General features: G+C 40.7%; 1 protein-coding gene across 1 annotated transcript in view; it reads left to right on the top strand.

The window, feature by feature from the left end:
• The window catches only part of SLC26A5 (solute carrier family 26 member 5), a 32,984-nt gene that overhangs the window by 1,964 nt on the left and 17,223 nt on the right, over positions 1 to 13,797 (top strand). The window contains exons 2-3 of the mRNA XM_072326653.1: positions 9,647 to 9,856; positions 11,491 to 11,630. Of these exons, the coding sequence (XP_072182754.1) occupies positions 9,702 to 9,856; positions 11,491 to 11,630 (295 nt within the window). The 5' untranslated portion in view covers positions 9,647 to 9,701. The remainder of the gene's footprint in view (positions 1 to 9,646; positions 9,857 to 11,490; positions 11,631 to 13,797) is intronic.

The raw sequence follows: 13,797 nt of genomic DNA, 5'->3' as shown, positions 1-13,797 counted from the left end.
CCCAAGGGTGCTGAAATGTTCCAAAAGCACATGGTGTGCTTGCTAATCTCCTTAAGCCTCTCACTACAGAGGGGTCTGGAGCCCACTGCTTTTCTGTGTCCCAGGAGATTTCCCCTATGGAACATGAGCCTTGGTGCTAGGTTTGGATGTTCTGGGCTTGTTGTTGTTGTTCTGATCTCCCTACACAGGCTGACCTAGCTGAGCTGGTTGATCAGCTTTCGCTGTGGTTATGCCGGTTGTTACTGAGCTGGGGCTGTAGCCCTGTGAGGCAGTAGCAGCCGTAAGTAGCATAAACTTGACAGGCTGCAACTAGAACGGTTTGGGGAAATGCTGAGGCCTAAACTGTGTCTGATTTATGTAATGAGTAGCTAATAAAGCTTAGAGTGCCATTGTCCCAGAGTCTCCAGTTTGAATACATAGTGACTGAATTGTTTATGCTCTGGTAACTTTCCTGGCTACTTCTTGAGCGTGTCCAGACAGTCTGTGGTAACATCAGACCTTTAGCTGAGTCATATAAGAACAGTGGACCTCAAGGCATAACACAACTATTATGACAGTGTGTCTGTGTGTGTACAGTAGATATCAGTTTGACTATTGAACTGGAGTATACAAGATCCTTAGGAATGGCTTGAATTATTTCAGCTGCCCATTTTTCTTCCTCTGACATTAATACACAGGAAGAAAGCTGTCAGGACTTTCATTCCCACCTGTTTCTTACTCTTCTGCAACACCACAGCAGGTTGCCCTATTGTCATGGGTTTCCCCCATTCATTTACATGAAGATCGCTCCCTCTTGATCCAGTGTTTTCATACTTCTGCATGCGATGAACTGCTGGCTGCTAATTTTTCTTCTGTTTCATTGCTGATAGAGTATTTCCATAGGAACTTGTTCTCGTAAAGGAGATGCTTTTCTGCACAGTGGTTTGATCAGTCTGTAACTTTAAGCAGAATTACACACTGTAGCTACAATTCTCAAGCTCAAATCAACCTGTTAGTTTGAACCCAATGAATTTCAGTGAAATAATTGCCATCCTTATTCTGATTTAAGTGCTTCTCAAATAGTCTGTCAGAACTAAAGCATGGACAGAACTTTCCACTCTTATTAAATAAGAGTCTGTAGTGTTTGTTGCTTGAAACATCATTGCTGGAGTCCAGTTCACTGGGGCTGGATCAGATTAAGGCATTACAGATTAAGGCTTGGCATTATAAAATTTGACTTCTGGGCATCTGGTTTTCAAGGAACAGAATTAAAACCTTAATATGCTGTGCAGCGTAGAGCTTGGATTGCTGTTCTGAGGTGTCTGTCAGGGAATGTTGCCTGCTCCAGTTGTGGCAGCTCTGCTGGGCTCAGGCATGTCTGAGGAGGCATGTGTAAGTTGTGGCTGGAACAATGCCACGGGTTGTTTTCATAGATGCAGGCATTTGTAATACCTTCTTTAAATGCTTAACTTTTGCTGCTGCTTTCAAACCTGTTTGGCACAATGTGCTTACAGTCCTTTTCTGGAAAAAGCTAGAATTAAGTCCACTTGCTGCTTCCATGCACTGAGGCTTAGCCCCACATGTCCTGCTCACTGCAATAGTGCCTTAGCTACAGAGTTCTGACTCCAATATTATTTTCTAAGCCCTTCTTATTTCTGTTAGATTCTTTATCTCCTGTCTCTGGTCTGTTTCACGGTTCAGTGTGGAATTTTGTTATGTGCTCATTTTCAGATCTGTATTATTATTTGGGTTTTTTTGTTTGTTTTTTGTTGTTCTGCTTTAGTTTCATGTTTAATTGATGCATATGATCTTTTGGTATTACAGTGCTCCTGATCCTGCTGTACTTGTGTCCATATAGCTAACAGGTGACCTGGGGCTTTTGTATGTGTGCTTGTATTGAAGGAAAGTCTTGTAAGAGGAAGTCACACCAGAAAATAACTCAGTGAGCCTTTCTTCTTTCCCTTTGATGATCCTCGCCCAGGCATTCATATTGCCTTTACAGTCCCTTGGTTATTGTGTCCTGTTTGGGTTATTTCTTGAAGGAATCCATTTATGCTGGGAGTCAGTTGGATGACTCTTGTCCCTGCAGACTAACATCTTTACTGATCTGGTATGGATGATGATTTGGTAGGTGAATTTCTGGCCTTCCTGTGTGCTTGAATGGTGAGCACCACAATTTCCTTAATCTTCTTGCAGTATACGTATCTTCAGTTCTACCATATAAATGTTGCCAATTAATGAAGACCTCACTAATGCTTCTGAAAAATTAGTGCTTCAGTAGCCTCATTGAATTAAAGTACGGCTGTGAGTGCAGGAGTCTGGCAGGTTATTTTATCCTTTTTGTTCTCTTCAGTGGAAAACTTTCAACATATGAAGCTGTTCATCACAAACTGATAATGAGTCAGTCTGAGACAATTTCTATATGTTATCCCATCTTAACTGCACTGTTGTGATTGTGGAACCACTTTTTTTTATGTAGATCAAGATTAGTAGTTTTACTTGTGTAACAAAGAGCAGACATAGAACCATCACATGCTCTGTGACATACTTGTTATGTGGCAGCTGTTGTTTAAGCTCCCAGGAAGCATTAGACATTTCTTTTTCCATGAGCTATGTCATCAGCCACAGAAAAATGTTAAGACATAAAGTGAGTCTGCAAGTGCTGGTGTGAAGCACTGAAAAACCTCTGTATATTTTTGTTTGCTTACTGTGAATTTTAAGTATTCCAGCAACAAGCAGTATTGGCCACTGCACAGTTGTGACCTTCGTGCATAACCCTGATGTCAAAAAGTCAAGAAAAGTCATTTCCACTAACTGGCAACAGAGCAACACCCTTAAGTACATAGGAGTCAGGAAGACGCTATTGCTTGGATAACAGAATCTCAGCCAATTAGCAGTTGCCTAAACTGGGGCAGGATACATCATAAGTCAGGTCCTTCTTGCTGCTCACACAGGATTTAATTTGGTACCTAGTGCACAAACAACATACCCTGACAATCTGTGTTATAATATCAGCTGACAAGGAAATGTCTTCTGAACACGCACCCTCGTGTGAATGCAGAAGTTGAACTTCTCTCTCAAAACTATAGGAAGAGAATTACAGTTTGATTAAGTAGCTACCAGTATCACTTCCCAAGAGAATATCTACGCTGTGCTGGAGCTCCTTGTTGGCTTTTTCAGAAACAGCAGTTCTTTGGGAATTTCTTCTAGCACAGGAGTTGTTGTCCCTGTTCTGCAGAGGGGAAAATCCTTTCTGAAAGCCCTAGGAAGGGAGACTCCCTACAGGATCCTTGGAAAATTCAAATCCTCTGTTAGTTAATAAGATGGTTACTTCACACCTTCACACCTTGTTGTCTGCAGTGAAACTGTAATATCAATTTATACATTTGAAACCCTCTGTTTTCTTCCCTCCTTCCAAGTCCGTCATTTATTCCTGTAAACACGGTGTGATTTGCTGTCCTTCAGCTTCCCCAGTGGCTTCAGGCATTTGCACTATAAATATGATCACTGAAATTATTGTGATTATAAACAGCAACCTTCTGCTTTTTGATTTGTAACTTGATGCAGCCAGTTGGGAAGCAGGGTTGATGAAGCAATCTATGATTGGAGGACTTGTTAGGTGCTTTCTCCACTGAAGAAAGTGCAGCATGTAACTGTACATTGCTACATGATCAGGCACTTGTTTGTTGCGCGCTTGTTCCACTTGGCTAGAAGATGGATGAAGAGTTCCAGGTCATGAACCATTGGTGCTCCAATGTTACACGCACTGTAGAGATGATTCTGGGTTAGCTTTGTATGTATGCTTGATCTTGATCCATGTTTTCTCTTCTGATCAGCACCTGGATGGCCACAGTGAATCCTGCTCCAAAACAGTTTTTGGCAGTGGATTTCCCCCACAGAAGTGAACCTAGCTAATGGTTACCCAACCTGAGGTCCACAGAGGGCTGTGCATCCTTATCAGTTGGCTCAAGATCAACAAAGCAGTCATTGGCCATGATACCATTATGATTAACTCTGATTTTACTGTCTGTAGCTACTGATTTTGGAGTTCAAAGGGAACGTTATGAAGAGCTGGATATTTCAGATTCATACTCAATGTCACTAAAGCCACAAAACACAGAAATGAGAACAATGTCCTCAAGAACCCATGTAAATATGAACACAGTGTCTGCGATGGAAACAAGCCACCCCTTATCTATATCTGGTGGGGGAGAACAGTGTTTGCTGCTCAAAGTGCCACAGCTGTCTGCCTTATGTGAAACTGATTAAATACCTCAATCACAGGCTTCTGAAATATTATCTTGTTGAAAACAAACATAAGATTGCTATTTGATAAGAGATAACATTAGATACTAATAAATAAACCATGAAATCAATCTTTAGACTCAAAAGTACTAAGTTAGATTTAGTCTTTTTTTCATTATCTGGCTAGTTACTACTTTCTGAGACAAGGATCTCAGCAGCTCACATTTTAGGATTACATCCTTTTCAGTGAGTAAAACATCAGTTTGTTAGAGGAAAATCATGCTGAACACAGCAGTCTCAGGCAGGTGAGGCTGCTGCTCTGCCTTTGCAGGTCCTGTGAGTACCAAGGCTAGAGATGCATTCCCAGCAGACTCACAGAGCATACACAATATACTTGTATGCGTGGCCAGCCACATAGATTAGATAGACAACAACAGTCATCTCGTTCTCCTTCTCTGAGTATGGAAGGATGGAGGTTCACATTGATAATAGGTATAAATTAATAGATGTGTCCATATATGTTTGTATTTCCTCTAGCAACTGCACTTAGACACTGAGGCTCCTGCCACTAGTTGGTGTATCCCTGTGTCCCCCCACTGGTCATGTAAGCTCCTGAGGCCTTATCCAGTTGCTGGGACAGTTATCTGTATATACACATGGTGGATCAGGATTCCCCAGCTCCTGATAGTCATCCTGTGCCAGGCTCCAGTGCTCTTGCCCACAGAGTGGGGTGGGGCTCCCCTGGTCCCATTGCTGCTCCCTGTGCTGCTCTGGGCTTGTGCAGATGGGCTGATAGCTTCTGTGGTGCAACTGGAGTGGGTGTCTGAAGGAGCTTTTGTTACATAAGCAACACTGTCTATGCAGGCATCTCAACCTTTCATTTGGAAAAGAGTGGGAACTTTGTCTGAAAGCTGTGCCAGGATTGGTCCCGATTATTAGATTTTTTTAAAGATTCACATGAAAGCCTCTGCATTTCTTATCTTCCTACCTATGCGGCAAAAGTTCTGTTGGGTTCACAAGTAATTTCTGAATTTGTGAAGCTTTACCTGAAGGCTGCAGTTCTAAAACGTCTGTTCAGTAGTGTACTTAGTGGGAGTAACAAAGGAGAAACAAGGATGATAAGTGCAGTCCAAGGAAACTAAGAAAACTCATTCCATATAACCCCACCCAGTCATTTTACATCTGCTTTGTGCTTGTTCAAAAAATAATTCAATTCCGGCTTGGTATCACTTTATAATTACTTAAGATGATAAGTAAAAGGGCATAAGGGCCCTGAGGAATGAGGTCAGAGAGAAAAGAAAGAAATGAGAAAAGTCATGGTTCTGAAAATTGGCTCTTGGGATGTCAGCAACAGACCTTGCAATAGCTCTGCTTTTCAGTGTACCTTTGGTGGAGTGTATTTTCTGAACAATGAATTCCACAAGCCCTTTGGCTAACAGCCACCCCCTTTATTTGCAGTCTTGAAGGTACTTGATAAACTTGCAGTTCATGATCCAACTTGGAGTTCAGCGCACATGCACTTCTCTAGCATAATGCTGTATTAGAAACTTCCACCCATGCTTTTCCAACTTGTAAAGCATTCTGTGCTTAGCCACCAGGAGGAAGGCTTTCTGCTCCTTTAAAACAGGCATTTCTCTCATCTCAATCTGTCATTGAACCCTTTGAGTTATAGTTGTTCTTTGTGTCTCCATCTTTTTTTTTTTTCCTTCATACATTGTATTTTGAATATAAGGTATATTCAAGTATCCACTGTATGTGCTTGAATGTCCACAATAACCAAATTTAGGCCCTTATAAATTTGATGACTGTATTCTCATGTATATAAACTGGATCAAAAATTACTGTCATCTGCAAGATCAGTATAGGTGGCTTTACAACTGTGCTTTATCACCTACAATTGTGAGGAGAAAGTTCTTGATTACTAGAGATGGTGTTATAAAGTGATATTTGCTTCCCTTTCTTTTTCTCTGACACCTTCAATTTGATAGTAGCAGTAAAGACATAAGAATGGGTCTTTATCAGTCAGATAAAGAACTGCTAACTCTTAAGTCTTTTGCATACAGCTTCTAGCTACTTTAGCTTAACTTTTATCTGTCTGATAAGATTAATGGCAGTGTTTCTTAGCAGCATGTTAATTTTATCCTTGCTATGAAGTTCAAAGGTTGTCCAAGAACAGTACTCCACTATTAAGTAAGACTCACAAATGCTGGAAGATCGCCTTTCTCTTCCTTTAGCTGAGGGTCTGGGAGTTGTCAGAAATCACTGTTTTATGCTGTGTCCTCATGAGAATGACTCTTGCTATTTTTCCTCTTCCTTGAGCATGCTGAGAGTGAAGACCGAGTCTGAATTTGTATGTCCTATATATCTCTATTGGCAAATCACAATGCTGGTGGTCAGCAGACACTTTGGAGGGACACAGAAGTAATCACAAAATGCTGCTCTCTTTGACTCCTCAGCTACTCAGTGGACAATGTATATTATCTGTTGTAATATTGTCTTTTATCTGCACAGCTTCTTTCCAGGTGATTAAATCCCAGCATTTACAGGTGCATGAAGTAATTTCTCCCACAGGCAGGACTTTGTGCTTCCCTATGTTGAACTCAGTGGGTCTCCTGCCTGCCCATTTCTCCATCAAGGTGCTTCTGAATAGTAACACAACTATCTGGTGCATCCATCTTGTATACTTTCTTACATAGGAGCTCCTTGGTCATCTACACAGGCCTTCTACCACTCTTGCTTGAATTCCTGTTCCTTGGAGTGGACAATCCTTGGATTTGGAGGAGGTGATCACTGACAGTCAGTCAACTCTCTAGGATTCTTCTCTCTGTGACCATATCCCATGGCTCTCCTGAGGTCAGGGACTGTGATTCAGCTGTATGTCTTGTTCCACCCAGGATTCTTTTAGTGAAGCACTTGAACAGGTCACCCAGAGGGATTTTTGATGTCCTGTCCCCAGAGACATTCAAGGTCAGGCTGAACAGGGCACTAATCTAGCTGTAGGTGTCCCTGGTCATTGCAGGGGAGTTTTTCCAGATGACCTTTAAAGATCCCTTCTAACTCAAATGGTTCTATGATTTGATGATTCTGAACTCCCCTATTTCATGGACACCGCAGCCAAGGCTTCTCCTAAGCTTCATGTTCCTGACATGTTCTTCCTTGTTGGTAAGCATCAGGTCCAACAGGGCTCATCCCCTTGTCAGCTCCTTCATCACCTTTATTAGGAAACCGTAATCACTGCACCCTGGAAAGCTTCTGAATTGCTTGTGGTCTGCTGTGTTACATTAGGACAGTTAACATTTCAGGTATTTTAGAACTCATGCCTGCCTCACTGTCTGGAACAGAGCAAGATGCGCAATGGGAAGTGGTATTTGTGGGCAGGTAGACTTTGGTGCAAAAAAAAAGTGTATATTTGGCTGCTAACATCTTAATACAGAAAGTAATTGCTTGCAGTGTGCAATGAAATACAACTGGTATCATGAAGATGGTGGAGTAATGCTGTTCTATTGTTTACTGGACCCAGATCTGAGAGTTACAGTTTTCTAAGCAATGATGTGAGAAACTAAAGTGACATTCAGGCTTCTCAGTGACTTCAAACTATGTAAGGATGGGAAAGAAGCTTAAAATGCGTCTCAAGAGTAAAAAGCCAACAAGCTTTGATAGCACCTTTGATGTGCCACCATTCCTGCAAACCTGCTTTTGATTTCTTATTTCATGCAATAAAGCTGAAGTAAACCTTAATTGTGGTGTAAATAAACATTGCAATTTCAGTAAAATATTGTTCTGGAACTGCATATGGAAAATCTTCTTACAAAATAATGAGAGCTGAAGAGCTGCTGTGTTCCTGAAGGTAGAGAACCATGAGCTTTGAGTGGAAAATTCTAGCACCTTTGTGCTAAAGGCTCTGGGAGTAATACTGGTGCTGGGCAGACTGTATTTGCTGAATCAGAACATTGGCCCAATAGTGGCTCGCTTTGAGCGTTCAGGTGGAGCTTGTTGAATTTCTGTTCAGTAACCCTTTTCTAGGAAAGTATTGATGTACAGTCAAAACTATGTGCTTCTGGGTTACCACCCTTGGTTAAAGGCAAACGTGCTTAATCACCTTGTTGGACTTGAGCTCAAAGACCTTGTTCACAATCAGGGCTTTTTCCCATTATTTAAAGGGGTCAAACTGTAAGTAACATCTCTACCCAGATCAGAATAATCGTGGTAAGATTCAGTTTAAAATACTTGTATTTTTTTCTTATTAGTTCACAGTGTATCAAAAGCATCAGTGTCATCTCTTCTCAAATTCTGGGTTACAATAATTTAACTGAAATCTGTCTATTATTTTTAAAGGCAGTTTGGAGCTCAGTTTTTCCTAGGTTTCACTTCACTGTATTTGTGTGCACTTTCTGCTGTCAAATGTAGTGGTAGCCAGCATCCCTGCTTAATGATGTAGCAGTTCTGTCATTTTGCTCCCATAAACATGGGGTACAAAATGACTGAAGGAGAGTCCTGGAGAGCTCTGAATTATGAGTCAGAGTTCAGGTTGTGAGTAACTGTGATTCAGAGTTGTGTTTATAGAAGTAGCTTCCACAGGGCTAAGTAATGGGCAGAGCATGTCCTGAACATGTTCAGATGTTTATGGCAGTGGCACCTCATTTTAGTGGGTGTAGGGGTGAGAACAGCAGTATCATAGAATCATAAAGTCATTAAGGCTGGAAAAGACCAATAAGACCAATCCAACTGTCAGCCTATCTTCACCATGCTCACTAAACTGTGTCCCAAAGTTCCACCTCTTCACGTTTCCTGAACATCTCCACCACCTCCCTGTGCAGCCTTTTCCAGTACCTCACCACTCTTTCTGCCACCTGAGGAGACTGTGCCTTTGAACAACAGTTCTTTGATAGCAGTGAATTGTACGTCCTTCAGATACTTGCTGTCTGGAAAAAGAAGCCTCTGAAAGAAGGAAGAGGAAGCAGGGCGGGTTGGTGCAGGAGGCACTGGTTATCTGGAAAAGGAAGTGGCTTTCTCATTGTTAGATTTGAAGTCTGTGTTCTGGAGATGGGCGTTACAGTTTGTGAGCAAGCAGCAATAAAGTAATTTCTCTTCGATACTCACATTTCCTTTAGAAGCTGAGGAGGAAGAGGGCAGATAAGTCTGAACATACCTTTCCATTTTTTCATTTCTGCAATTATTTACAGAGCAATTAATACAGAAGCTTTCTTTACATTGGAGAAGCATAAAAATAATGGTTTCCCAGTAGTAAAGATATCGAGTGTAATTTATTTATTTACTGTTACTGACCATCTAATTAGTGCTTCTGAACTTTAATCATAATTCTGTTACCTGGCTCATCAAAGTGCACTCTTAGAAAGGAAATTCCAAGTGAGAGGTTCAAACAGCGACATCCACTGATCAAACCTTTTTTCTCTACTGTCAGGTTTTGCTGTGGAGACTGTAGAGCTGTTCTTGGCTCCTGTTCAGTGAGATCAGCTATGGAAGATGCTCAAGAAAGTGGAGAGTGTCTTGTGCAAAACCAAAAGTATCATGTGGAGAGACCAATATATAACCAAGAGATCTTGCAAGGACAGCTGCACAAACGAGAAAGAACACCTCAGAGTTTGAGGCAGAAAATCGAACACTCTTGTCGGTAGGATATTATGTCTTATGTTTGTTTTATTAGTTAGAACCATTCTAATTCTCTTTTCATACACATATGTGGTAGTTCTTTCAAAAAACCTACAAGATAGAAGCAGTAGTTCTGGTATGATTATTCAGCAAGGCTGTGATGAGGTTGTGTACGTGTTTTTATATGTAAATGTGTAACTGTATTACAAACTGTAGGATGAACTAGTTGAATTACCTTTATTAAAGTGAAAAGGAAAAATATGCAAGATAGGAATGCATATATCTGTGGGACCCAGAAAAATGTCTGCCCTTTTTATGTGGAAATGCTTGCAGTCAAATTGCATTTCACATGAGAATTTCATGGAAGAACTGAAGTAAATGACTGCTGTGTAGAAGTTAAATGATTAGCCAAATGAGGATTTAATAGAGGTACTTTGTAGCTGTTAACTAACTGCCTTGCAAACTAAGTATCAGATGGTTACGTGTAAAATGCCTTTAACTGTGCATCTCTAGCTTCTTAGTGCCAGAGGATAATGAAGAAAAGCTTCTTATGGTATTTGATTTTGTTAGCTTTACATTTATCAATGCTCCGTCTGCAGAGTTGACTCTGTTCCTTGCCAGAATGTTGTTCTGCCTGACTACTTGTTTGTTAAATATTTGTAATGTTGTGATTTGATGCTTAGGGATTCTCTTTGGTTAACTGAAGGACTATTCCAATAGTATCGGCACCTAATTCCACTCTGTCATGTCATCAACTCCCAAAGAATGTCCCAAGTAAAAATTATGTAGTTCATAATCTACAGAGCAGAGGGAATTGCAGGAAGTGTGCATGACTAGTTTTTCCCTCACTTTAACAATAAACTTCTTCACTATGCCATTTAGACCTGTGACGGTTTGGGATTATTAACAAATTTCTGCAGATCCCTCACAGTTCCTCTACACAGAGAAGTGTTTGTATACTTCCAGTCTTGTATTTTTACTCAAGGGTAAAATATCCTACCACACTGGAATCAACTTATGTTGCATAGCAATGCTGGATAGAGAGAGGTATTCCTTGGCTCTATTAATTTCTCACGAGTCAGGGTTTCTAAAGGTTAATAACTGCTAAAAGACATAAAGATCAGTATTGCTAACTTCAGTGCCTTTCCTTTCATGGTAAAGGAGGACTATATTCTCAAGTAGCCTTAAAATTGGTATTGGTAACAGTGATAGTAAAAAGCACTAGTAAAATAATCTAGGGGAAAAAAAGCGTAATGATGTCAGAAGATATAATAAAAAGTATAAAACATCCAGACAGTAAGTAAGAATAGGAAAAAGCATTACAAAGTATCTTGAGATCTATGAGGGAGAAACATTATCTGAAAGCAAGTTATCCTCAGGGATTGTTATTAGACAATTGATCTCAGACAGAAGTGTTGTGTGACTGCACCATTTCACTTCCCTCAGAATTCCAGCCTCAGAAGCTTGTAATGCCAACATGTGAAAAAGGACTGAAGTAACCGAAGTCATGATAGTTTGTGCTTAAGCTTTGTACAGAAAAGACTGTAATCAGAAGTCTGAGTCTGTGTTTAGTGGGACTGTTATGCTGCATAGAAAATAGAGATTTTTTGTGAGCTGCTAGTGTCTTAACTTTTTCCTTCTGCTCTGTCTTTTCAGTTGCTCCTCTAAGAAAGCCAAGTCTCATCTTTACAGTTTCTTACCAATTTTAAAATGGCTTCCCCGTTACCCAGTGAAGGAATACTTATTAGGAGATATTATCTCAGGTATAAGCACTGGAGTTATGCAGCTTCCTCAAGGTGAGTATCTCTCTGGATTTATTCATCCTCTTCTTTTTCTGTGTTTGCTTTTATAGTAATGATTGGCTTCCTGAATGGGTGCCTATGAATAGCATGGGCCTTTCAGATGCATGTCTGGAGGTCAGCACAGCATTTGGCAGACCGTCGTGTAAGGAAGATTCCCTCAATACTGCATCTAAAATTATTCAGAGAAGAATGTGCAAGAAATCAGAGACTTCTGTCTTAAGGACAGAAGCCACCAGCTTAAGCTATAGCAGAGTCAGAGAGTCATAAGGGTGGAAGGGACCTCCAGAGATCATCTAGTCCAACACTTTGCTAAAGCAGGTTTGCTGGCGTAGGTCACACAGGAAAGCATCCAGGTGGGTATGGGGTATCTCCAGAGGAGGAGACTCCATAACCTCTCTGGGCAGCTTATTCCAGTGCTCTGTCACCCTCAAAGTAAAGAAGCTTTTCCTCATGTTTGTATGAAATTTCTTATCTTCCAGTTTGTGTTCGTTGCTGTTGTTGGGCACTACCAAAAAGAGCCTGGCCCCATACACCTGACTCCCACATATTAGATACTTATGAGCATTGATAATATCAATCTGAAACCCTTAGTCTTCTCATCTTCAGGCTGAACAGCCCCAGATCTCTCACTCTTTCCTCACGAGGGAGATGCTCCAGGCCCCCAGTCATCTTTGTGGCCCACATGTTGGCAACTACTAAGCGGACATCTCAGTGCTGATGTAGTAGCGGGCAACAGTTGGCATGGAGAAAAGCAGTCAAGAGTAACCTATATAAAAAGAATGAAAATCTTTGGACTTTCTATTAAGTTAGTTGGAAGTTTGACACCTAGTAGAGCCAGGCTTTGAAGCTGGAGCAGACTCTAGAAGAATAAGAGAGAAACTATATCCTTTGTTCTTTTCAGTTCTTGGTGACTGGGCTAGTGAAGCCTTTTGTTAAGCCTGACGTTATCAGCAATTTCAGAAGTGCTGCAGTGTTGAAAACTGGCATCATTTTACTGCAGTGTCATTATGAAGTGCTGTTACTGGGAATGGCGGCTTCATGACAACAGCTACTGTCCCAGTAGTTCTCAGAGTAGAGTCCTTGTTTTTTTTTACAGAGCCCAGTTGAGAGGGATCCTCATGTTAAGGGTAATGAAGCATACATAAGTTTACTTAAGTTTAATTAAGCTTTGGCTTATTTCCTATTTCTGCCTCACTCATTCCTCTTTAGGCTGAGGCAGGTCTGAAGAATGAGTCTAGATCTCAGAAATCTTGATTATTATGGGATGACCCATTAAGGTAATGAAATATCCTAACTTAGTGCAATTGACCTTTTTATTTCTACAGCTTACCAGATTTATGCATTATTTTTTTTTCTTTATAATTAAGAATTCTTCCTTACACGAGCATAAACATCGCATAGCAGGGGGGTTGAAATTAGATGATAATTATGGTCCTTTCAATCCAGGCCATTTTATGGTTCTGTTCCATGATTCTATCTTAAACAGATCAGTGCAGTGGTAAACTGTAAGAGAAATATGTCATGCTTTAGGCACAAACATCTCCATGTGTATACTGAAGCACAGTTTATGTGATGGACTAGATAAGGGCACTAAAATGTAAGTGGTCAGCAGTGAACTTTAAACTTAATGTTGAAACTTTGCTTTTAACTAAACATTATTCTTCAGCGATTGCAGTCATACCCTTGAACTGCTCTTGATCTTTCCCTTTCTGAAAAGGCATAAGTTGAACTCCTGTTTTTCTGGAAAGGATGTCATTATGGCAAGAATGAGGTCAAAGAAGCCTGGGAGTCTTGCCAGGTTTGAGCAGTGAACTCCTCTCATGTCAATATCTCTTTATTTCCTTGGCACTGACAGTATTTTAAAAAATGCCAGTACGAGTGAAAAGGAAAGAGAATAAAAGGGTATTCATAGACCCACCTTCCTACTCTGACGCTTTGACACCACTGTTTTTTAGTTCTAATCACTTTCACTGGTAAGTTCATTGCAATATTAAAGGCCCGGATGTTATGGTACAGGATGTTCTGTTGATGCTCTTGGCGTGAGATATCCCCTGGGACAGAGAGTGCATGTGAGGTGAGTTTCAGAAGTACTTAATTAAAAGCTCACTGGTGCAAGAAAATAGAAGTTTAATCAGTCCAGTTCTGTTAGGAATATGAATTC

The sequence above is a fragment of the Excalfactoria chinensis genome, chromosome 1, assembly GCF_039878825.1.
Source record: "Excalfactoria chinensis isolate bCotChi1 chromosome 1, bCotChi1.hap2, whole genome shotgun sequence".
NCBI classification, from domain to species: domain Eukaryota; kingdom Metazoa; phylum Chordata; class Aves; order Galliformes; family Phasianidae; genus Excalfactoria; species Excalfactoria chinensis.
This window is presented reverse-complemented; position numbering and strand designations above follow the sequence as displayed.